The sequence below is a fragment of the Tauraco erythrolophus genome, chromosome 6 (assembly GCF_009769465.1).
Source record: "Tauraco erythrolophus isolate bTauEry1 chromosome 6, bTauEry1.pri, whole genome shotgun sequence".
In the NCBI taxonomy this organism is placed as follows: domain Eukaryota; kingdom Metazoa; phylum Chordata; class Aves; order Musophagiformes; family Musophagidae; genus Tauraco; species Tauraco erythrolophus.
In genome coordinates, this window is record NC_141470.1 from 18,444,017 (window position 1) to 18,469,538 (window position 25,522).

The window sequence follows — 25,522 nt, forward strand, 5'->3', positions numbered from 1 at the left end:
GGATAAGGAATTGGCTCAATGGCCGCACTCAGAGAGTAGTGGTCAACGGCTCGATGTCCAAGTGGAGACCGGTCACGAGTGGCGTCCCTCAGGGGTCCGTGTTGGGCCCGGCCCTCTTCAACATCTTTGTTGGTGACGTGGACAGTGGCATGGAGTGCACCCTCAGCAAGTTCGCCGATGACACCAAGCTGTGTGGTGCCGTCGACACGCTGGAAGGGAGGGATGCCATCCAGAGGGACCTCGACAGGCTGGAGAGGTGGGCCCGTAGCTCATGAAGTTCAACCAGGCCAAATGCAAGGTCCTACATCTGGGTCGTGGCAATCCCAGGCACAAATACAGACTGGGCGGAGAATGGATCGAGAGCAGCCCTGAGGAGAAGGACTTGGGAGTACTGATGGACGAGAAGCTCAATATGAGCCGGCAATGTGCTCTTGCGGCCCAGAAGGCCAACCACGTCCTGGGCTGCATCAAGAGGAGCGTGGCCAGCAGGTCGAGAGAGGTGATTCTTCCCCTCAGCTCTGCCCTCGTGAGACCTCACTTGGAGTATTGCGTCCAGTTCTGGAGCCCCCAACATAAGAAGGACATGGACCAGTTGGAGAGGGTCCAGAGGAGGGCCACGAAGATGATAAGAGGGCTGGAGCACCTTTCCTATGAGGACAGGCTGAAAGAGTTGGGGCTGTTCAGCCTGGAGAAGAGGAGGCTCCGGGGTGACCTTATAGTGGTCTTCCAGTACCTCAAGGGGGCCTACAGGAAAGATGGGGAGAGGCTGTTCAGGAGGGCCCGTTGTGATAGGACAAGGGGTAATGGTTTTAAAATAGAGGGAGGTAGATTCAGATTGGATATTAGGAAAAAATTTTTTACCATGAGAGTTGTAGAACACTGGAACAGGTTGCCCAGAGAGGTGGTGGATGCTCCATCCCTGGAGACGTTCAAGGCCAGGTTGGACGAGGCCCTGAGCAACCTGATCTAGTTGGAGATATCCCTGTTCCTTGCAGGGGGGTTGGACTAGATGACCTTTGAAGGTCCCTTCCAGCCCTAACCATTCTATGATTCTATATCTAGTTCCATACCACTACTAGTCAAAGTGTCTGTTTATTTTGGCATTTGGTGAAGAGAGTTTTCAGGTGTTTTGTGAGCTTGCAGATAGGAGTAGGTGGATTTTCAGTCTCTTCTCATTTTTGGAGAGCTGAATTAGTATTGCCCTAGAACAGTTATCTTATTACGGGAGCACCTGAACAACCTTCGTCCAAAGGAAGGTCTTAATTTAAATTCAGCACTGTTACTGACAGAATTATATTATTCCTTTCAACAGCATATCGACTGTAATACTGCATCCACTCCAGACTTAGAATTCTCTTCAGATTTCACCCTGACCGTTACAACAAGCACAAAGTGTACGGTAAGACTACTTTAGTTTCTTCATATATGATCAGTATCACATTGGACTAATGGACAATGTATTAATTAAGCTTCATTTATCATCAATCTTTGCCTTGAAAGATTCATTTCTGCAGTACAGAGGTGTCAAATGAGCCCTTGTTGTAAAGAGAGATGGATGTAAAACTCCAGTAATAGTGTTATGGTATAATACGAGTAGGTGAAGAAAGGGAAAGATAAAGAGCCTTAGCACTGGAGTTGTTCTTTTGTTCTCTAGCCCTTTTTCTGAAGTAAGAGTTTTCTGTTCAGAGGTGTTCCTGCTATTGTGCTCAAGAATGACGCAGTCACTGTTCTCAAAAGAGCTTTTCTGAGTTAGTAAAAAGAGTGAAAACCAAAATAGGTATGGGAAAGATAGACTATATCTCACTTAATAAACATATGGCAGCTCATATGGCAAACAGTGTCTCAAAAAGGGACGTACATGAACTTCACTTGTGAAGACTGAGGGGGAACAAACAGATAATTAGAACCTGAATCTGTTAAATGACTGGTTGATAACCAGGGTTTTTACTGCATCTGTTTTACTTAGTGTTTGCAAGTCAGTATTTTTACTTTATGTAAGTTAATATGACTTATATTTGAAGGAACACTAATTCTAGAAAGGCTGTGGAATTTGATTGGAATTCGATTGTTAATTACGACAAACACAAGCTTATTCATCTTGGTATTACAGACTACGTTGTATTAAATTGAGGGAAGAATCTCCAGCAAATCCAAGTCTGTGATTTCACTCAGTCGAGTGATATTTGTCTATCAAACACTAGTCAATATGAAAAGAAAGAAAAAGAAAAAAAAAAGTTTTCAGCCTGAGCTTTCAAATTAAATCAAAACTCAGTACAAGGGCATCTTTCAAACACTTCTTTGATGTTGTGCCTACGTTGTTCTGTATGAATTTACATAAACACACTCATTTTGCCATTTTTTTCCTTGGTTATTCAGTATCTGCTAGTTACAAGAAAACAAATGCTTATTTTAGGTTAATGAAAAGAATTGCGTGGACAGTTGTAGAAAAAAATATGCGTGTGTGTGTTTTGTGTTCCATTTTTGAAGTATAAATCAAGGAAAATGGCTAAATACTTGTATTTAACATACTTCATGTAAAGGTGTGAGTGACTTATGAAATAAAGATTTTATGAATGTGTTTAAAGCTAAAGCAAATTCAGTATTCCAACATGAATATTTAGAAATATCTAGATTGGTACCTGTGTTAGGATACCTTCTTGATTTCACTTGGTTATGATGCACAACTTGCTTTCTTTGTTAGAGTAGAGAAGAAAAGAATCAAATAGAAGGATTTTTGTAGCGTTACAATTAGGCAGGGCAGTTGGGATAAAGGTGAGGTACAGGTGGGAAAGTTTGGTGGTGGCTGAGAGGAAAGCAAAGCATTGAGTTTTTAAACACTGAATGATAAACAAAGGCAGGATGACGTAATTTTTACAGATTTTATGATTGCAGTAATATGCTTTCACATTCAACATAAATTAAATGCTTTCTACCAATTTATTAAAATATCCTCATCAAATTTGGCAAAAGTTTGTACTGGGCTCTGATATCAGTAGTTAAAACTAAAATTTTTGTAATCTAGTGTATTGTGACACTTTTGCTGGGAATTTCATGCTTAGCTTTGAGTCATAACACATCACAGAATCAAGTCCAAAGGGGTAATGGGTAGGTAATTCTTAATATATTGTGATAAGTTTGCTGCAACTGGTTTATTTGGCTTTTGCGTGTGATACAAAGAATGTGTTGCTGTATAATGTAAACACTTATGCTGACAACAAAATCTTGGATACCTATGTCAAGCAATATGGTACCTGGTTTTGGATGGGTCTGCGTGTTAGTTCATGCTTCTGCATTTCCCACTGCTTTTGCTGTATAACGGGATACATAAGGATTTGTTGGTGTTATAAAGTGTTTTCCCATGCATAAAATTTAAAGCCTTGTTATTAGTGTGAGTTGATAGAATCATAGAATAGTTTGGGTTGGAAGGCACCTCAAAGATCATCCAGTTCCAACTCCCCTGCCATGGGCAGGGACACCTTCCACTACACCAGGTTGCCCAAAGCCTCATCCAACCTGGCCTTGAACACTTCCAGGGATGGGGCATCTACAGCCTCTCTGGGCAACCTGTTCCAGTGCCTCACCACTCTCTGAGTGAAGAATTTTTTCCTTACGTCCAATCTAAATCCCTCTTTCAGTTTAAAGCCATTACCCCTTGTCTTATCACTACATGAGTTAGTAGCTTTGTACAAATATTTCAGTTACTTGTCAATTATCACCAAATTAAGTAAAGACACAGTAACCTCTTGTTTTTTATTAAATTGAAGTCTATATATTTTATTGTGTGTTCACAAAAAAATTCTCCTGGTTTTAGTTGCCGTGGAATCATAGAATAATTCTAGTTGCCTCAGGGCAGGGTCAGCTTTGGTTTCAGACCAAGCTCCAGTGCAGCCCTAGGTTAATTTTCTTAATGTGGCCACTTCTGAATAATTAGTTAGTAAAACAGAAATCTTTACAAAATCTGGTGATCTTTTGGGGGTTTGGATAGAGTGAAGTAACTTGTTTTGTAAACATCGTTTTCCCTAGTGCTAGACCTTTACGAAAACTTCATTTCTGTTCTATGATTCTATGATATCGTTGACTTAAATCAAGATGTACACCTGTACTTTTTGATTTCCAGTGAGAAGGGGAGGGAAGTGGGAGAAGAGCAGCATTTCTCAAATTTTGCAGTGAACGCAGGTTCTAAAAAATGATCAGAACTCTGTAAAGTATTTTGCACTTCATCATTTAGGTTTATTGACACTTTGAGTGAAATTTCCACTCTTTCTGTGATGGATTGTGGAAGTTTAGTTGGAGGTTGACAGTTCATCCATCATATCAGGCTGCCTAACCTTGCAGTAAATGAACAATAAAAGTCCATTATTTATATTGCGAATTTTTGAGGAGATGCTTTAAGATTGCAATTTATTCTTTGGAAATAACACTTGATGTTTTTCTTGCTTGCATCTGTGTGGTGTTGTTTTACTGGCTTTTCATTTTTTTGCACGAAAAGAGAAAACTTGTATTTTCCAAAATTGTAGCTTTTTGTACTTGGCTGTTCTTATTTTTGCATTTTTGAAATCTGCACATTTTAAAATATTTTGGCTTACCAAAAAAAAAAACCAACAACATAATAATAGCAATTTGGAAATCCATCCAGATCAGTTCGTACTGTGTCATCACGTTGTGAAGAGCGGGTGTCCATGCTGCTTCTTTCCACCACGTGGGTGCAGAGGAGTATACGATGGAAACGTGTCAGCAGCATGGAACGTGTCGTTTCTACTACTGAACTTGTTTTTGCAGAAGTGTAGCACTGATAGGAAGTAATTTAGCAAGGAGTCGTGGCCTTGTCTTGTTGCATTTTGAAGCATAACGTTAGTCGTTGAAGAGCTAAACTTTCAGCTGGTAGCTCTGGAGGCTTTAGCCGTGTTCAGGTTTGTAACTTCCTCCCATCAACCTGTTTGTGTGTCTGTGGTAACAGGACAGTAAGTAGTAAAAGCTCATTTTTGTGGCAAATGTTAAATACCTCTGAAATCTGACTTTTGTTTTCCTTCAGTCTCTTTTTTCTTTTTTTTTTTTCCCCTTTAGTAGATACTGTTTGAAATTCTGTGTTTATTTTCAGTCTCAACAGAGAAGTTGACCTCTTCTTGATTTCCCCATGCTTTATTTCTGTTTATTTTTAAATTTTTCTGTTAAACACTTCTGGGAGGATCTCTTAAAGGCTGTAGGAAAGCCTCACCTAGCAGAAGGGTAGGAACAGCGTTTTTTTTCCTGTTCTTTGCCTGGAGGGAGCACAGGAAGATCAGCCTCTCAAGCCTAATGCTAACCTTTGGGACTTGCCACCCACTTCTTTCTCATCCTTTGATTTTTATCTTTTTTCCCCACTGTTTTGCTTTGTCACCTTTTAGTACAAACCTTTTACTTCCTGAAAACTGATAATGCAAGTGCTGAAATAGGTATTTCTCTTCTTTCTAGATACTATCACTGTTCTTGCTCTTGGAGGGCCTTCTTGCTGACCTCTTGGCTAATTATCTGGTTGTAGGATAGTGCTACTTCGTTGCACTAGAGGTTGTTTGAAAATCAGGCAGTTCAGTAGGCGATAGTCTGGCTCTTTTCTGTTTTTAAATAAATGGATCAAATCGGGACGTAAATGCCCAGACTTGGTGATGAACGGGTGAGAAATAGAGAAGCTATGCAGTTCTCAAAACCTAGGAGCAGTTCCCAAAACCTAGAAGCATAGTATTAATTGAAACATACCCAATTGGTCTAATAAGTCTGTCCTTTTACCTGTAAATTGTTTTAAATTGCTCTCATACTTCCGTAACAAAAAAAATCCCCAACCTAGTAGAGTATTAAGTCATATTCATAACAGATCAGCCTGATGTCTCTCTGTAGATGCATCTTAAGTGTGTTGAAGATGATCCTGTAATGCATTTGTATGCATTATACAGAGTCTTAAAAAAAGTGCTTGATGCTTTAAATAGGTTTGTCTTTCAGGTGTTCAAGCAATTAGATGAGGCTGCAAGAAAAAAATAAATCCTAGAGAAATATAAAAAAAAACTGAGAAATATGGAAATATTGAGGAAAAAAATATTTTAAATGTGGCGCTTAGTTTTTCAAAAGTTTTTTGGAGGTGAGGGGAAGTCAAGGCTTTTCTCAGAGCATGTGCTTTTTCCGTTGATTTTTCTTTTTTCCCTCCTGTGGTTTACCTCCAACTAGTATCTTTTAGGGTTAAGTTTATTTATGACTATTTTAGCTTTCAAAGACTGAAGATTGTCAAAACACGAAACGGTTGCATGGAATTATATGAAATTGTTTCAAAGCACTTTTCGTGCAAGTTGACTTGATTTCACTCTTACAAAGATAATGGCCAAAAATAAATTTAATTAGCCTGCGAAAGTGCATTTTCCCAGTAAAGGCCTAGGGTTTGTCACTGCTGATTTTAATGAGACATCTGGCTAATATCAGTTAGTAGTTGCTGCTAGGAAAATATTCCATTAATTGTATTCCAAGTTGATCACTGTGTGAGCTTTTGAGATAAAATATAATGGTGATTACTCTCAGTGTAGAAATCAATTGACAAACTTTCTCTTTTGTTTGCGAGTGTTTCCCCTGTGAGTCCATCAAGGTTGATCTTTCCTAGCTGAATAACAATATCCCCTGGGAGGAAAATGGCAGTATCTCTTCATTGCTCCCAGGAGATCTTGTCAAAGAGCAGGGGATGTGTATAAAAAGTGGGAGGGAGGAAGGGGGTGAAAGAAGGATAATGAAGCAGAGGACGTGACTGATGTATTAAAACTTCGAGGAGGAAAAAGGAAGTTGAGTCAACTAGAGAAAATTATTTTGATAATCTTTGCTTGTTAAAATATTCTTCAGTGTTAGTTTTATTAATGTCCAATCTTCTACTTGGGAGCCAACAATAAGTATTAGAGCATCAGTCTTTAATTCCAACCTTAGATGAGAAACTAAATTTTTTCAAGCTGAAAGTTGGAAATCTGGCTTTAGGTGCCACTGTTAAACACACTTTGAATGCCTGATTTTCTGTTTAAAGGAAAGACTATCATGTTACAATGCAGGATGTGTCCTTCTGATTTATTTAGTTGTTGATAGCCTCCTCTACAGTGATCTCCAGATTCTTACTCTTTAAAACACAGAATTGTTGGGCTTTAATAGCGAGGGGTTTCTTTTCCCTGTGATAAAAACGCAGCAACTCTGCCACATGGATGACAAACATTCCATCTCCATGCTTGGATAAACTCCATCAAAAGCACATTATCTCCCACTTCTGTGGCCAGCTGTCTAATTGTATTTGTTGTAGCCACTCACTGTTGGAACATGATACTAGTGAAGAGCAAGAATGATAAATTACTCACTGTAAGTGATAGCGATGATGATAATTTTTAATTTCCTTGTTCCTAAGTGAATTGGTAAGGTTGCCTTTACGAGTTCTCATAAGGAGTCAGACAGCCTCATTTGTTTTATCCTGTTAAAATGCTGCGTGTGCAGACAGCCATTTTCTTTAGAAAAAAGCCTTAGTATTGAGATGTATTTGAATTAAAATTTAGCCTTCTCTTCCCATTTCAGCTAAGGATTCTAAATGGAAAAGTGTAAGTAAGGAATATGTACTAATATTAATCTATTACACACATTAAAGCTTTTTGTGATCTCAGTGTGTTTGGTACATGCTACATGAATAAATGGGGGAAAGAATAGGCTCCAGATGATTTATGTGGAAGGGAAGAAAAATTTGTTGGAGACAAGTGAATATTACTGGACGAAGTGATTTGTTTAAAGTTTTTCGTATGTTTGCATGAACGTCTTAGAAACCCTCAGTGACGGATGAAGACCTTAAGCTACTTTACGTGAACTCTTCATCAAAACCTAATTTTGACAAAATCAGGTAGAAGTTACTGGCTGCTATTGTAATTTCAGGAATGTTTTTCTTCTTGGTTGTTGAGTGAACTCTTTGAACAGCAGGATACTGTTTTGCAGTCTCACATCTACTCCTGAATATTTCCTTAGTTCTTCATTTAACCTTTTTAGTTCTCTGGGTAGATGTGGAGACTTTGTTCTGGGGTTGAAGTTTTTTTTCCCCTCATAGCCTTGTTTTTTCTCTTGGCAATTTATTTGAGAACAGGAAGAATAATATTTCTGCAGTATTTCCTAATATTTAACATCCTTTGGGGCTACAGCATGTGTCAGGCTAGAGTTGCAGTTATTTATTACTAGTTTAGAAGTCATTATTTTTGTTTTCCTCTTTCATGGTATTCAAGAGACTGGCACTTGAAAGATTCTTCCAGAGAAGGCTTAAGTTCTTGCTAATTTGAAGTGGTAAATGAGCTGTCAAAGATGGAGCAAAAAGATGAGGAAGTCTGCAATGGAAGAAATAACTGTTATTATTATGCTTAAAAAAAACCCAAACAAAACACTAAAAAACCCAAACCAACCAAGGCAGTAGTTGTAAAACATCATCCAGAATTTATAGGGGTGTGATCTGCTTGTTCCTTTTATTTAGTTTGACTTCTTACAAAAAAGATGGCACCTTTAATAAAAATCTGGCCGGCCCTATATTCCATTTTAATATGCTTGTGTCTGACTGCTTCTAGTATGCCACTTGTGATTTTTTTTTTTCCTTACGTTTTGCTACTTAACTGCATGTGTTAAATTTTACAAGAAGGGAGGACTTAATCTTCCTTCAAGCTGTAAACATTGGAAATATCTGTCTTTGTAGTATTGCATATTTAGTAGGAGTTTGTGATTGACTGTTACAGCTACTGCAATTTTGACAGTGTTCAAAAGTGAAATGAAGGAAAAACGTTTTGAACTTCACTTTTACAGAATTGTTTCCCTGGAATGTGCCTAAGTATAAAAGATATGCACTGTGCATTTCAGCATAAGACTACTAACAGATAATGAGTTTAAAAAAAAAAAGTTAAGATGGAAGGGAAGATATAAATTCTGAAGAATATAGTAACTGGAACCACAATTTTATAGCTTGTTTTGTATCATCAGGTGTTTCCACTTTGTTTTTTGTAGGTTTTTAGATGTGTGAGATTGTGTTTTCAAAGATACAGGACTAGTGATTGTAGATAAAATTGTAGAAAGCATCATCTACTTATGCTTTACTTCTGATTTTTAAAAATTTCTATCTATTTTTTTCAAAGATATTAATGTGAGATACCAGATCATTTTTGTAGTGGTGCAAGGCTGACACTAATATGTCTTGAGGGTGGTGGTGGGTTTTTTTTGGTTTGGATTTGGGGTTTTTAACACTGGCATTTGGGAGTGTTGAAATAGACTTCTATAATGCAGTTGTTCCTTTTTCAGGGAAGACTTCCTACTGCTTCAGGTAGAACCAGACATTTTAAAGTTTTATGTAAAGCTTTTCAGAAAACACTGAGAGGAGAATTGTTTAGAACTGTGTAGCAGCTTTTAATCCTTCAATACTTTGCCAGTGACATGGCAAAGAAGACTTTATTTCTGTGTTAAAGATGCAGTGTCATTGACCAGTTTTTGGAAAATGAAATGTTTTACTGCTTCTAGAATAGCTGACTCCTTTGAACACTAAAAGAGTTACAAAAGTGAGCTGTAATGATAAAAGCTACACTCTCAATTTAAAATTGCAGTAGGAATTCATTGTTAACAGTTGTAATTATTCTGTGATTGAGGAATAAAACCAGACCATCATAGTAAGGCTACAATAGTCTATTCCTGGAATGCCTAGAGTACTTAAAGCAAAGCTGTGTGGTTGTAAGAGGCTGTCAACTTCTTTTCAGATATGAAGAAATCATTATATTGAGTGTAAAGAACAAGGTTCCTCTTTGAAACAGGCCCACTTGCTCTTCAGACTAAGAGTTTCTAGATTAACTGCAAATTTGAAGCTTCCCTTTCACTTGCTTGCTTTCTACAAAAAAGTCTTAGAGCTACTCTGAGGTTCTGCATGCCCTTCTTGTATTTTAGCCATAGAAGCTATCCAGCTTCTTTCTTTTGGGGAAAAAAACCTTTTGATGGAACTACCGGTTTCATACACAGATGTATTGGAATGGACAGTATGGATTGTTGATGGAAAGAGAGAAAACAGTATCGGTAGCTGAAAACTACGTACCAAGTTTAAACTTTGATTTAAGGCCAGGACTATCTCAGCCTTGAAACTCATTATGACTGTTCTTATTGATTGCTTTCTTGTTCTACAAAATTGTCTGGTGGGTTTTAGGAAGGCCAAGTGTGCTTGTTTTAATGAGTCTGTAGGTATCTGTGTAGCTGGCTTGAGATTCCCTAGGCCTGGAAACAGCTCAGAAGCAGAAAGATTTCAAGAAATCATCAGTATAGTTAAAAATTTAAGCATAGCATGGTCTTTGGATGAGCATATAAATGTACATAGGGTATGGAGGACCGTACGGAACAACCCTTTTCTAGAGAAGAGCTGGTGAATTTTATTCCTATAAGATATCTATTCATAAGTAAAACGGAACTTACTTCATGCAAGTAATGTATAATTTGGATAAATAGTGTCCCTTTAAAAATGCTGTGTTATTGGCAGGGGAACACATGCCCTCTAGCACATGAAATCAAGAGGAGGAAATGAAGAAGGTCGTTAATTTAGGCTGGAGTTACAGGGAGGCTTTAGGATATACTTGACCTTACATTTATTGCCTAGGTATATGCAAATAACTGTACTTCTGTTGAATAACAGGTTTAAACTTTTGGTCTCTTGTTTCATAGGGTCAGCCACAGGCTGTGTTCATTGAAGTAGGATATATTTAATCTGTGCTTTTTCACTTTCTGTATTTCTCCAACCGTAATTGACTTGTGGAATAGCTGCTATAGCGAACATAAAACAAAATTGCAGCTGATGAATAACTACCGGGTTAAGTATTAGACTTTTTGTTTTCTTAAATATTTTAAAATATGAGGGAGGAGATTCCTATATGGAGATTAAGTGCAGTGTTGGTGAATGATTGATTGCAGGTTGCCTAAAAATATTTATTAAAAACAAATTACATAGTTGTAACCAATTGCACAATAACAAATAAATAGTCAAACCAAGTTTGTATGCATGTTTGGTTTTTTTTAGTTGGCTTAAAACCAGTATGAAAATGTATTAATAAAAGATACTGATTAGATTTATAAATTGCAGTATGTGCTCTTACAGTTAGTTTTCAAAAAAAATCATTCAAACTCGCTCCTGTATTTAACTTGAAGCATATAATTGCTATTTGGCTATGCAGGACTGGGGTCTTAACCTTGCCTGCTCACCAAAGAGAGTGTGGTTTGGTTTTGGGGTGCCTCCTGCCTGGTTTTAAACAGCTGTCTGGAGGCAGTGTGTCTGGGAAGGGATCTAGGCTTTCAGTCAACGGTTGTCAGACCTTAAATTTGAGGAATTTTGGGGAACGTCTGAAGCCATTCACAGGAGCTTGAGTCCTTAAGGACTTGAGGAATTAATTTTGTTAGAATATTTTTGTGTTTTTTTTTCTTTTGATTCAACAATTATTTCACTATCAATATGGAAGGGCATATATCCGTTTTAAAACATAACAAAAAGAATTTAATGGATCAACGTAGAACTCTTGTTCTCTGTAATCCCTATAACTCTGTAGTCCCTGGAGTTCTGCATAAGCTTCGTCATGTGTAATAATTACTGTTACTACCTCTGGATTTAGATAGTCAAAGGTAGTGTTTCAGGTCATTTCAGTTAGGGAAACCATTGATACTGTAAGGAATAAGATGGTCATTTGTCCTGGTCATTTGTCCTAGTCATTTACAGAACATGTACAAATGTGTTTCCTTAAGCGCAGGAAGCAGCAAATAGCAGGGGACAGTTTCTTTGCTTGTAACTGCAGTTTTCTTTCAGCCTGAACTGGATCCTCCAAAAATGCTGATCTGGGGATATGTGCTTAGGGTAGCATGTAGGATGTTTCAGTTACTTCCTGCTGCTAAGTTTATAGATAATTGCATCGACCTTACTGTGATAGTATGTCTGGTTAGAGCTTTCAGCTTTCTGGTCCAAAATGTAGCTTGATTGTCTCATTTTCTCTGGAAGTGAATTTTTTTCCCCTCAATTCTTAATGTTTTGTTGTTGTTGCGACCTTGTTTTCCTTTCTCCAGTAATAATATCCTAGGTCTCATCTGTAAGCATAACAACAGTATTGACCTGATGATTGCAAAATATTTTTGTGACTTACTAGACCTCTGACTGATGTCCAGACAAGATTGTGCATCAGTAAAGATAGTCCGATGGGTCAATAAAACTTTGTCAAAGCCTTCTCAATCTTTACTGAAAAAGGCACATTAGAAACAAGGCTGTAATTCACTTGGGAATGAGATTCTCAGCATTGAGTGATAGGACTTTGCTAAAGGGATGGAAGAGTCACCATTTCCAGTGTTTGGTGCTCATTTGTCATGAAGGTCCCTCGGTGTCTCCTCGGTTCATTTTTTTAAGAATATTTGCCCACATAAGAATTTGGAACTTCCCAAGCTTCTCTGGAGTGCCCTTAGCTGAAAAACTAACACAATTGCATTGACATAAACTTAACTTGCTTTAAGACATCATATTCACAACTGTGTTGGTAAAATCTGTTCTGGATTTAGACTAGAGAGGAACAATACCAGAAGGGTTTAGCTGTCATTCATATTACATGTTTCATAATGATAAAGCCCTGTGCCGTTCAGTTTGTTACCTTTATTTTGTAAGCATGTTTGACTTCTTTTTTTCATTCACAATCCATCTCTGAGCCGGTATGAAAAGGGCATGCTACAGAACTTGTGCTTTCTAACTATTCAGAAGAACCAGTTTCTTAAACATCAAGGAGGAGAAAAACATTGGTGCTGTGAGAGGAAGGTTATAATCAGTTGTTTGCAGTGAGTGTTAATGCAGCGGGCTTGCCACCATTGAATTGGTACGTGTTTTCTTTGAAGGTACTAGAGCTGATGTGGGGAGAATCCCATCCTGCTGTCATAGGGGTAGAGAGTCTCCAGCTGCAGTAGTTGGAGTTACTCAGAATCTCCACTCTGGGTCATTTCTTCTGGCTGACATACAACGTAACTGCCGCGGGCCTGCGGGCTGATTTGCTCCAGCCTTTTCGTAGGAAACAGTAAGCAAGTAGCGGTGAGTGCGGACAGGATTTCAGAGGTGGAACTGTGGAGTGGATGGTCTTTTATTAGCATCTTCCAGTTCTTTACCTGAATTCTTTGGATTACTGGGACTGTCAAAAGCGCTTTTTTGGTCAAAAAAGCAGGCCAGTATTAAAAGACCGTGTAACTCTTAGTGTCGGTGTACTGTTTTGTGTGCAGACATTTTGTATTTATTTTCCTCTTTAAGCTGGAAGAAAAGTCCCACTAATGAATTACTCACTGAAGAGAAGAGGCTCTTCGAGGTTAGGAGTGGGATGGCAGGAGGGGTGGAAGAAGTGTTCTGAGGAATCCCATGGAGAGTTACCGTTAGAAACGATTAACTGCTGAAAAAGCCAGCATGAGGCATTTGTGAATCTTTTTTCCTTATCTGTGTGTAGTAGAGGAAGAAAAATATTCCCTGCCTGCTGATGCTCTGCCTCTGTTCACAGGAAACTTTTATGGAAAATGGCGTTAAGCTGCACAAAGAGTGACCAGGTGATGCAAAATCCCTCAGACTGCGTGTGTACTTAGTGAGGGTCATGGGAGCCAGAGAGGACAAGGACTGAATTTTATGCTTGTGGGTTTGCACATCTGAAAGGCTGTTTTCTCATATGTCATTCTAGTTGCAGTTAGCGTGTGCGAGTTATTTTGGAAACTCGGACTGAAGTTTGATATGTAATAAAGTGCAATTACAGTGGTTTGAATATTCTCAAGTAGAACAAAGGTGTCGTGACCTTTTTTGTCTTAGGATTTCTAACATGCTTGACAGCATAAATCTAAGTTTGTTCCTGTTAGTAAAGGTTTGAAAAGGAGTAGAAATCCCAATAAATGTATTAATCATAGACTTTTTCTTGAGTATCCCTATTTTTCCTTGATCATACTTGCTTTATCCTCTTTTTTTTTTTTATAGGCAATTGCTGGTTATTTTGATGTAGTTTTTGAGAAGAACTGTCACAACAAGGTAAGTATTTGAGGTTATGCATTTTAAAAATGTCTTTGAGAGGTGAGTTTGTATTTTGTTCTGCCTCGGGGTGTTTAGCAGTGAGTCTGTTTTGCTGTAGCAAACACTTCATGTGCATGTGTGTTTGGTAATTGATTGATGTGGTGTGATATCAAAAATGCTGTTGTTAATCAAACTCTTGAACTCTTCCATTGCAGGTCTTGTTTTCAACTGGTCCCCAGTGTACCAAAACGCACTGGAAACAGACACTTTTTCTCCTGGAGAAACCAATTCCTGTAGAAGCAGGTATATTTAAATTCGGTTCTGCTGCAACAATGGTTGTGTGGCCCTGCTGTTATTATATTTAAGTCTTAAATACTTTAAGAATGACGTAAGTGTTAAAAAGAACTAGTAAATAAATCTTTCTGCTGCTGTTTAAGAAATTTTTTTTCTAAGCAAAGCACCAGAAAATATCTATCTACATTCTACAAAATTCATGTAAAAATACATATAAACGTCTGCATAGGTATATTGTAAGTGGGCATGTCTTATACTTGTGTAGCTCCATACTGTTATTTTCATGAGAAAACTTGTGTATCAAAGCATTTCTGAGACAGAAAAGTGTAACACCAGAACTCTGCTATTTACATTCTCTTAATTTTAACAACACTAATGTCCTTAAGTATCATGTTTGTCAAGTGATTGCACGGGATTTTTTGTAGCACTCCTGAACTACGATGTATTTGTTAAATGAATCATTAACATATGCACGGGTGTTGGACCTGGCAGTGTGGGATTACTCTGTAAATTGAAAATGGTTTCAAAGAACTCACAGCCATGAATTCGATCCATTGAAGTATGGAAGATGTTATTTTGATATGCTGTAAATTTTTATAAAATGAGTAAGTACTGTAATATGTTTCACGTTGAATTTGATGCAAGTAAAAAGGCTTTTGTTGTCATCAGAGATAACCCAAAATTCATATGATAAAATGTTTAAGTAAGGTTTTGAAGACTAAAGTGATGCTTCTTAGTGGTTTTGATTAGTTCTGTTTGGTAAGTCTTGAAAATACGTTTCTGTGCAAGTAGTCAGATATTCCTTGCTTTATAGACACAGAAATATGTCCGTAACCATCACAGGATAGTCCTGCAAAAGAGCGGACATACAACAGGATGAGAATTCTAAGTCTTTCCCTCTTATTCCTGTAGAACTGCACTTTATTTCAGATTCTCCTAGTCGTTTTGTAATAAAAGGAAATAAAGTAGATATATTTTTATGCTGTTTTATTATTTTCTATTTTTGTCCAGTTAATCACTAGATATTTACGCATTACTGTTGAATTCTTACCCAATGGTGAATTAGTCATCTTTGAGGGCCGTTTTTCTGTACAGACTAGCAGGACCAAGGGAAGAACCTCGGAATGAGGCTCAGTTCTGCTGGTCAGTTAATAAACTCATGGTAATACATGGCCCTGGGAACAGTGTATAAATAGACCAGACATATGGGGGGAAAGCCTACACAACCTTATGTGGATGCTGCAAAAGAAACTGAGGTCAAGAGGCTTAGAGGTGCTGTAGAGGAGTGTTGAGGTAGGTGGAATACTGTTTCTCTTAACAGACCTATTTATTAATGTGCAATGGTGAAAGCATCTCCACTCAATTCAATTGCCTTTGCTGTTACCTCTTCCACCTGTCAGCCATGACAACGTTTTACTGGGAGCTTCTTTCCTAAAACCACTATGGTCTATGTTATCTGACAGATCCTTTCTCTCTTTAATGCTCTGACGTTATATTCTTAAATAATTTTTATTTGCATATTCTTAGGTCCTGTCACTTCTTGGCGTGCACGTATGCATTGCGTTTGTACCGAGCTTGTGTTCGGTTCAGTTTCTCTTTCTAGACAAGGCCGGCTCAGGTCTCCTTGCTGCAACTCATTAAATTTCAATGTCGTAGAGTGTGAAGTGAAATTTTTTCAAGTAAGTGCAACGACATTTGTTAGAATATGCACATTACTTGATATTACACAGATCATTTGACATTTACCAAATGTGTGAAATTTCTGGGAGGTGTGCCTGCCTCTAGAATTCTAGGTGTGGTGACTTTCTGAAGACAACTGCAGAAACAGTGTGCTTTGAAGCAGTGAACACAACCTAGTTGACCTTCAAGATCACTTTTGCTGCAATTCCTTCCTTTCTCTTTATTAGCTCGTATTTCTTAAAATTATTCCTGTAACAAATCTTTTTACAACTATGCTTCTCTTTTCTTTCTACCTGCCTCCTTCTCTTTGTAATTACTTAAGTTCCCCTTTCCCATCCTTTAGCCCATTCTGTCTAGTTTTATATCTTAGCTAAAATTACCACTTCAACCTAGGATTCTCTGCCTGTTATTTCTGATGTTAGAGAAGGTTCTGAGAGAAACTCTTGATGTAATTTTCTTTTCCTTTGTTATCCTAGTGTTAATTTCTGTGGGATATTTGTTATTCATGGATGACATAAGCCAATCAGGACAGGTGTTTCCTGATACTTACATAGGAATGTCACTTAAGTTAGGTCATGTTTTTGAAAAAAAATTTCTCTTCGATTCTTTCATTATTCCAAAAATCTTTTTTCCTCAAGACATGTTACTATTAAGTACAGATCTCCCTATCTTCCACTTTTTCTTATTGTGTTCTTTTTCCTTTGTAAAAATAGTGACTTAAATATTCATCTTGATAATTTGTGATTAACCCTGCTCATTTATTTCTTCAGTCTTTCACTTTCCATTTTACCAACTAAACAAACTGCTCAAACTTCTTTTGCAGTAGATGTGAAGTTGGACTTCCAGCTATTTTTCATCTGTCACTTGTTAATGAATTAGCACTGCTTGTTAGCATTTTATGATGCCTTGTTTCTGCCTGACATGCTGAACTGGGCTCTGCTCCAAGCGTGCTTAGCTTTTGGGGAAATATTTTTGTCTGCAAATGGAGTATTCTCGATACAAGTTAACTGAAGAAAAAAAATAACTGTATTAGATTAAACACATTTGCATCATTTGAAGTCTTCAGCCTTTATGTCCATCCCTGTGTTTACCAATATTCATCAATCCTCTCTATAAATTCTTACAATAAGAAATGTGTATATGGCACTGGGAGACACAACGAAGAAGATGCACTTGTGACTAAATGTACTGTTTGAGTCAGGACAAGCTCTTCTCTTAGTGAATACTGGAAAAGAAATAGAAATAATATCATTTGGGTCTTGACCAGTGTACGCATGGTGGGTTTTGCTTTCAGTGTTTTAGTAGGTTGTGAAAGAGGAATTTGGTGATATAAAATGCATTTTAAATGTCTTTCTGAAAGATGCTTTCAAAACGGATAGAGAGGTGGTGGTTCTTTTTCCCCAGTAAAGAAAAATGTTTCCCTCAGATTTCTAATTCTGAGTGAAATAGTAAGACTGACTGAAAGTCCCTATCGGATGCTTTATAGCCTTTGGGGATATGCCTGAAGTGGTTAAAAACCACTGACTGTATTTGGATTTGCTCTGTAAAAGAGGTTGAGCTTACAGATATCTGAACTTGTTGGGTACTTCACAGGAAAAAGCTGCTGCTTTATGCCATGGCAAAATTGTTTTATTCTGTAGTGTCAAGTAGCCAATTTTTCTCAGGTGTTTGATGCCAGATAATTTATTGTAAAAATAGATCTACTTTCTAAGCGATTAAAAAACCTGAATGTTTTGATCTCTATTCTAACAATAACAGAATCAAGCCATTACAAGCCAAAGGATGGGGCTTCCAACTAATCCTCCCTCCTTTGCCATTTCTGCCACAGCCTGCGCTAGGTGTGTGGTGTTTGCAGATTCTCTGGGATGAAATGGGAAAGGTTTAATCTAGGTCCAAAGATCTGTAGAGTGAGGCAAGAGAAGTTACACCTAATTAATACTACTGATTGGCCACCGAATTTCAGCTTGATACCTAACCATGGTAGAAAGCTTTTTCTATAATTTTAACGGATAATTTCTGTTGATTTGGTTTAGATTTAATGTGTGAGTGGGGGCTAGTCTCTTACTACTCGTATTCTGAAAAGCTAGTTTTCCTCCTCACAGACTGTGACGAGAGACTTGAAGCTGATGTACAGCGAAGTAAAACGAAATAGCATCAGCATGTTGGATATGCTTTAACTGCCTGGCATTGCAGTAAAATTAAAGAAACTGGAGAAAGAAGCCAGATGATGTTTTATTGCCAAAAAAACTGGGTTTTCTCACACAAAAGAGTATTGTATTGTAGGACTCCCTGCAGAGTGCGAGACTTCACATAGCAGCCCTTTTAATAGCTTGAAAATCTTTTTTTGAAAATTGAAATTGAGATGCCAAAGCATTGTCTCTTTCTTATTAATGGTCCAAGCATAAGTATCTTCCTTTTCTTGTTTGTTGAAATGTTTCTGCTAAGTTTCATATACAAAAAACTATATACAGAATATCATTCTCTTTTGGTTGTCTCAAGCATTTACTAAATAAATAAAATGCCTACAAAAATTATTTTAAAGGGCCCACAGAATCTTTTCAGTAACAGTGCATTAAGTTAAAACCCAGATCTATATGCAAGCAAATTCTATTAGCAATAAACCAGCACATTGTCGGCATATTGTGTTCTTGATATTGCCTTGCAGTGGAAATAAAACCTTGATTTGTTTTTTTCTGTGGTGGTAAAAGGAGCTAGCACAGCAAAACTGAAGTAGAACTCACATGACTAAGCCCCTGCAAAATCCTTGATTATCTTTAACTCCCCAGTCTCCATAATTGGGTAGCTGTTTGTAAATTTACAAACTGAAAATGTTAATTTGTTTACATAGAGAGCTTTGTTAAAAGTAGGAAAACAACACTGGCACAATTAATCTGTCTGAATGTTTTGATCTTACACTGAAATACTTCAGTATTGTGCATCCCAGTTGGATAATTTGGTTCCTAATTGAGATTTTAGTGTCTTTTGCCTGTCTACAGCTGCAGCATGGTGTCTATAGAACGCTGCCACTTGTTTACTTACAAGTGATACCTCCAAAAATGATGCTCACTTTTAAAATCTAGTAATTGCGAGAACTTGAATTTTCAGGTCATGCCAAATCTTGCTTGTCTTATCCTGTATCTTTCAAAAGCGGTGATTTAAAATCATCCTGCTGACTTTCTGGAAACATTTGTAAGTGTGTATTTCAGGCATTAAATTGAGAGCATCTCTTCCCATGGCTGTTTTAGTTCATTGGAAGATAATAGAAGTTCTGTATGTAGACAGGAAAACTTGGATGGACTCCTTGTGCCATTCTGTGTGCCCTCCTTTGCAAGTTCTGCGACTGCAAGAGGATATGGCTCATAGAGCAACAAAAATCTAGTTTTCTTATAGTTTTGTCGCCACTGCTGAGAGAGAAAGACTGAGACAAGGCTTCAGGATGTCTTCTACAGAAAGTAGTGAGTGAAGACTAGTTCTAGGTGAGTGAGTTTGACTACTGCAGCTATATATTTTAGAAGACCATGTATCTGCCTTCGTCATTCCCTGTGGCAACTATTTCTGGTACCTGAGATATCTTGGGAATCTCAGTCACTTGCTGCATGTGCACGTTATCTTAGGCAGCCATACCAGACTGTTCCTTACTCAACTGGCTGTGTAGACTTCTTTGCAGCAGCCTGGTTCATTGCTTGTCTTGAGGAGCCAAAATGTGCCAATTTGGTACAAAAACTCTTCAGACAGCATGCTCAGAGCATGAAAGGAAAAAACACAGAACCTGAAAGTAGTTTCAAAAGAGGCCAAACAGTGATGTGCCAGAAGGGAGCTGGCAAACAGTGGCTAAGTTGATAAAAGTAGCCAGCCGGTGTAAAAAGGGTGTCACAGATCAGATGGGTAATACCAACAGGCAGTGGGTTACTGCTCAGTACAGAAACTGCTTGTTGGATCTCATTGGGTTGGGGATTCAGTTAGAGAAGTGGCCAAATGGGAAGGTGGCAATCTGTGTACAGCTGCAGGTGCCTGCGGTTTAAGAAGATAAATGGGAGGATTAGGATAAGTTAGTAAGTTTAGGGGAAATGCTCTTGGTCCCACCACAAATTATTTCTGTCTTTCATTGTTGTTTTTTGTTTTCAGAAGATAGGTGGTATATAGAAATCATTTTCTAGCCAAGTCTTCAGAAGTAATGCTTTTGAAACTTGCTTTTTTTCAGTTGCGTGCCAGACCTCAATCTTGCGTAAGATATTGGGTCCAGTTAGTCTAAACCAGAATGGAAAACTAAGTAATGTTTAAATTGTCAGTTTTAAGCAAGGACACCTTTATTTTGAAGAGAGGTGTCGAAGCTCACTATTGTGTAACTTTGAGGACATGTATGACTACCACTTAAAAGCCTGTGGTTATTGTAGTGTAGGGGATTTGTGAAGATATTTCTCACCAACGATTCCATAGTTAAGATGTCTTTAGCCCAAATCCACTGCAGTTTCCTCGCAGCTCTCTTCGAAACAATTCCTTTGAGATCTTTTGTAAGGTTCTTAAATTTTAATGAGGTTCAGAATGAAGAATGCCATGAAAGAATACCATCTTTTTCCTTGTGTCACTGTTAACTTCATAAAGCTGTTCCACAGGAAGAAAAGAAGGAAACCTGAAAGATTGCTGGCTACCTTCAGTAACTCATTCAATCTTTTTCATAATCGAAGAGGGAGAGGACACCAAGTTATGTTGAAAGGCAGGGTAGTTCTTCACATCACAAATTTCTTGCCATGGATCATTTTGAGCTTTAATGCTTTTAGATGTTACGGATATGTATGCAGGAGACTGCATGCAATCTTTGAGTTCTGTCAGATCCTTTCAGATGAATCGAGTCGCAGACTGAAGAAAACACAGCTTATTGGGTCTAAACTCTTAGTGATGGGGCTCTTGCGTGGAGAGGTGTCTTCACTCACAAACTGCAGGCTTGCCCTTTGTATGATTGTATTACACCAATGTAAGACAAAGATGCGATTGCTTACAGTTTCACTGATGGTGAAAGTAAGAACCAAAATAAACAATTTTGAGTGTGCAAACCACGTGTATAGGGTGTACTGTAGAGCATGTAATGGGATGTGTATTATTTGACAGTGGGTCAGTATAGACCATGGGGTGCATTTTTTTCTTGTGCTAGCAAGCTTGTGCAGCAGTTCTGCTGAATTCTTTGTTTGGTGGTTTTTGGTGGTTTTGGTTTTTTTTTCTCTTTGGGGGCAAATTTCAGAGCTCTCCAAGGGATAATAAAAATGCAGGAAGGGGTTCGTAATGGATTCAGTTTTGTCCTAATCAAACTGCAATGGCACTGCGTGGTTTACTTGCATTCAACTGAGCATGATAAGAGCAAGGTGATGCAGCTGAGTCCCAGAGACGGCTTCCTTCAGGCAGCTCACAGGACAGCAGAACGGTGAAAAAACATCAGTCATTTTCTATCTACATGACATTGATTAATTGTTCAGAACTGCCTTTCTGTTACTTGGTTGCACTGCTGTTGTTTGCTTCGGCCCTCAGAAAAGATTGTTTAGAAAGGCAGATTTAATGTGGTTACCGCATAAGAAATAGCTGAGGAAAATGGAGCGTTTGGTTTCGTTAGCTGCCTTTGCAAACAGAACCTGAAGGTTCTGTTCTATGAAGTCAGCTATAATTTAGATATAAAAATTAGGTTTTTATTTCATTTATTGTATTGCTTTGTATATAATGTTTTAAGTGCTAAGACTGCAGTATGGATTAAGTTGTGTAATTGTAGTTCTCTTAGAGGCTCTTTAGTCTTAGTGAATGTTTTAAAAATAGTTATTATAGGATGTTAAAATATATCACATAATTCATTTTGCAGCAGTCCTGAAAATCTGTATGCTCAAACTAGGTTAAACTTCCTAGCTGGAGAGAAGCTGTCACGCCCTTTTTTCTTTTTCTTGTCCTTCTACCTATCAAATCTGTCTCTGTTTAAGTAGTCTGTGAAACCATTTTTGCAATTCTTCGCAAGTTGCATTTTATTATGTCAGTCATTTGTGTCCTAATAATAAAGCTGCACAGGATTGAAGTGGAATCTCCAACTAACTCTTAAATTTTCAACACAAAATTATCAAAGAATACTTTTTTTTTTCATTTGCACAGCATTGGTACCACAGTCATTCTTGTTGAAAAACTTTCTCTAATGTTTATGCTGCAGCCTTTGACAAAACATTCTGTGAGTTTACTGTTTGTGAATGCAACTGAGTATTGTGCCAAATGGACAAATCTAAAATTCTTACTGAATTTGCAATTGGCTTAGTTTTCAAATTGCTATTTGTTTGCATTTTTGCAGTAAAAATATTGAAAATTTCAGCTTTTTAACAGACATAAACAATGGCTTTTAAAATCACAGTGAATAATGAACAGCTGGGAAATACTTTGAATCCAGAGAGATAGAAAAGTAGTTAACAGTGGATGTGGCTGGTGTGAGGGATGAAGATGAGGGGGGCAAGGGAGGCCTAATGGAAGAGTAGCAGAGAATTTACTGCTGTATCTCGAGGTCGTGCTCTCCTATAATGTGTTTAGTAGAATCATCTGTTTAGATGTAGTTCTTGTGGTTTTAAAATGATGGTATGAAGTGGCTCAGCAATGGGCTTCTTAAGTATTTACAAATAAAACTTAAATTGCAGGTCTTATTAAGGACTGAAAATAAATTGAGATTAGTTTTTTTCTATTAACCGCAAGCACCAATCTTCACAAAAGCATAGTGAAATTAAGAGATACTTGCTCAGTAAGCTCGTTGAAAACAAGACTAAAGCCTGTATAGGTAATATTTACTTGCAATATGAGGCAACATATCTATTTGTGGAATGTTTTTTTTCTACAGATATTAGAACGTTCAATGAATGTGTAGTTTCCTAAAGATAAAAACAATGCAATGTGTATGTTGGTTGTCAAGCCAGAGCCAGGCTATAGGAACAGAATTTTATCTTTCTGGAGCTTTTGCAATGTAATACAAGTTGCACGTAAGTTTGAGCTGTAACTCACCTTTTGAGTATCTGACTGAAGGCCACCAAAGAAGATACCCTGATGCTTATAGTAGTGATGTGAAGATCCAATGCAAACAGATAGAGAGTTTAATGCATCCGAGGAATACAGTGTTTTTCCTCAATCACAAGTGAAATAATTGGTGTGTCAGCTCTTTGGGTGGATCATCTGAACAGTAAAGCATTAGACATAAATCGACAACTCACTAGGTTGAACTGCAGTCGGTTTGACTTTACGTTTGTTGTCAAGACCGTTGCTTAGAGCTTTGGAAACATAAAAGAAACCTTTCTAGACTTGTTTAATTCTGATTAATTGGGAACAGCTTCTTGTGCAACGTAAGAGTGTGTAATGCATCTCTGCTATTACTGTGCATGATTCAGTAATGTAAGAATTGTAATTTCCTTTTTACTTTTTCAGGAGAGGCCCTGAGAGGAAAGATAACAGTCCGCAAAAACAGAAAGGATCCACGGTCCCTTTTCATAACCCTTGCAGTGAAGGACACGCAGCAGACGTACAGCCTTCAGTGAAAATTCTGTGCATGTAACTTTGAGAAATGTCAAATTTAAATGTTAGATTTAACTGTTGATAACTGTTTCTAAAGATACAAAAATTGTGGACTCTTGGATTTTTGTATGTATATGCATACACAAGAATATGAATAGTTTACCTAGAACTGAGAGTGTACTGTTGGGATACTTTTGCACTGGGATACAGAGACTGACGACAAAATCAGATTCTGCTGTTTCACAGGTTACCTGAGACTGCTAGGTGAGAAAAATCAGGCTAAGGTCTTGCCATGAGGAACAATAAATATGATCTCTCAATATTGTTTTATTCTTCAACTGGCAAAATCCTTGCGCAATTTTTATATATATTTTTTTTTTAGGAAAGAAGCAGCTAAGTCATATGCCAGTGCACCTCAGCAGTAGCTGGAAAATCCCAGTTGGAATAAGTTTGGAATTCCAACTGCAGGACTGCAACAACAAGGACTTTATTTTTATTACACTTATGTAATTAAAAAGTTGTATCACATTTCAGTTACCCAAATAAATGTTATATATTACAGTTGCCAATTTCCTTGTTTTCTGTGTAATTGCAAATTCTTCTGTCCAGTGATGGCTCATTTATTTGTGCCTGTGTTTGGGTTTTTTTTCTGTACTAGCCTGTTGCAGCGTAGGTGGATGGAAATGTGTGGTTTAGCAGCTTTAGGAAAAATACTGTGAAAACATAGCAGCAGTTGCTGCAATGGTGGGTTTGGCTTGGCTGCTTACAGAAACAGACTACGAGCAATCAAGGATTCATGTGTGTGTCGTGATGTTCAAACATTTCAAACTGCAATGCAGTTGGAGCTAAGTGTAATGCCATGCAGTTTACATGCTTGTATTGTACACTGTATTTGTGTTGGAAGTGGTTTCAAAACTCATTTCAAGAAGCTAAGATGACAGTGTTTTGCTAGTGTTTGTTAAAATAACATTAGAACCTTCTGTAAAGGGCTAAGATGAGAAGGAAATTCTTTCCCTTGGAATCTGCTCAACAAAGTTTAGGTAATGGTATGTTGTACAGTGGGGCAAAATACTTACTCTTTTGCCTGTAACTAAACAAAAGTGTTACCAGTGGTAATGCAAATTTGGCAGGAAAGTGGAACTTTATATTCCAAAAGCTGAAATTCTCCTGCGAGGCAGCGTTGATTTCATACAGTGAGGTGGGCACTGAACAGGAAGTGACAGTTGCTACAGTGCTGCTGTGTTTTCAACTGAAAACAAACTTGTGGATTCATCTTACATTGCTTTTATTCTCCCCTGTGGAAATGTGGCTTAATTAATTTGCATCCAAATAATTTCCTTGGCTTGTAGGGGTGGGGCGGAGATGGGTTTTTTGTGTGAAAACTGTCAAATTACCTTTAGATCCTTAGATGTCCATTAACATCTAGATGTTCAAGAGCTCAGCTCACTCGTGCAACTTGATAGAAATGTTCAGGTGCTGAGCACCTCATCTGGTCAACTCACTTTAATGGTCTGAAGGAGGGCTTGGCCACCCATGTTGTCAGCTTGGTTGTTACGTTTATCCAATAATAAGTATGAATTCATTACTCACGTGGATTTTTAGATCACTCGATTTTGTGCAAGTGCAACTGCACACAGTTTATAAATTCGAAATATTTTCAGAATTTTGTTTTCAGGATGGACTTTACTATAAAAAGTGAGACAATTGCACACCAAAAAATATCAAAGATGCAAGATTTATTTCACAGTACTATCTGACAAGCATGAACACTCTACAGTGATATAGTTGATGTATAAGTCCCTGATCTGCTAATGTTTTTCTAGCATGGGGACGTATATTCATTTTGAAAATACATTGATTATCTTTGATTGTTAAAATGCTTGAGCCTGGTTATCTGAAACTAAAGACTGTTTGACTGTGTATAAAAATCGACCTTGCAGATGAAATGCCAGCGGTTGGCGTTGGACTGATTAATGGAGTTTGTGACAGTTATCAGTATTAGACAGT

The 25,522-nt window shown here is 37.7% G+C and overlaps 1 protein-coding gene across 1 annotated transcript in view; it reads left to right on the forward strand.

Annotated features, from left to right (window-relative positions):
* Positions 1 to 23,754, forward strand: part of PRMT3 (protein arginine methyltransferase 3) — a 69,419-nt gene extending 45,665 nt beyond the window's left edge. Inside the window, exons 12-15 of the mRNA XM_086612896.1 lie at positions 1,313 to 1,399; positions 13,997 to 14,047; positions 14,245 to 14,332; positions 23,429 to 23,754. Coding sequence (XP_086469022.1) covers positions 1,313 to 1,399; positions 13,997 to 14,047; positions 14,245 to 14,332; positions 23,429 to 23,538 — 336 coding nt within the window. The 3' untranslated portion in view covers positions 23,539 to 23,754. The remainder of the gene's footprint in view (positions 1 to 1,312; positions 1,400 to 13,996; positions 14,048 to 14,244; positions 14,333 to 23,428) is intronic.
* Positions 23,755 to 25,522: the final 1,768 nt, after the last annotated feature.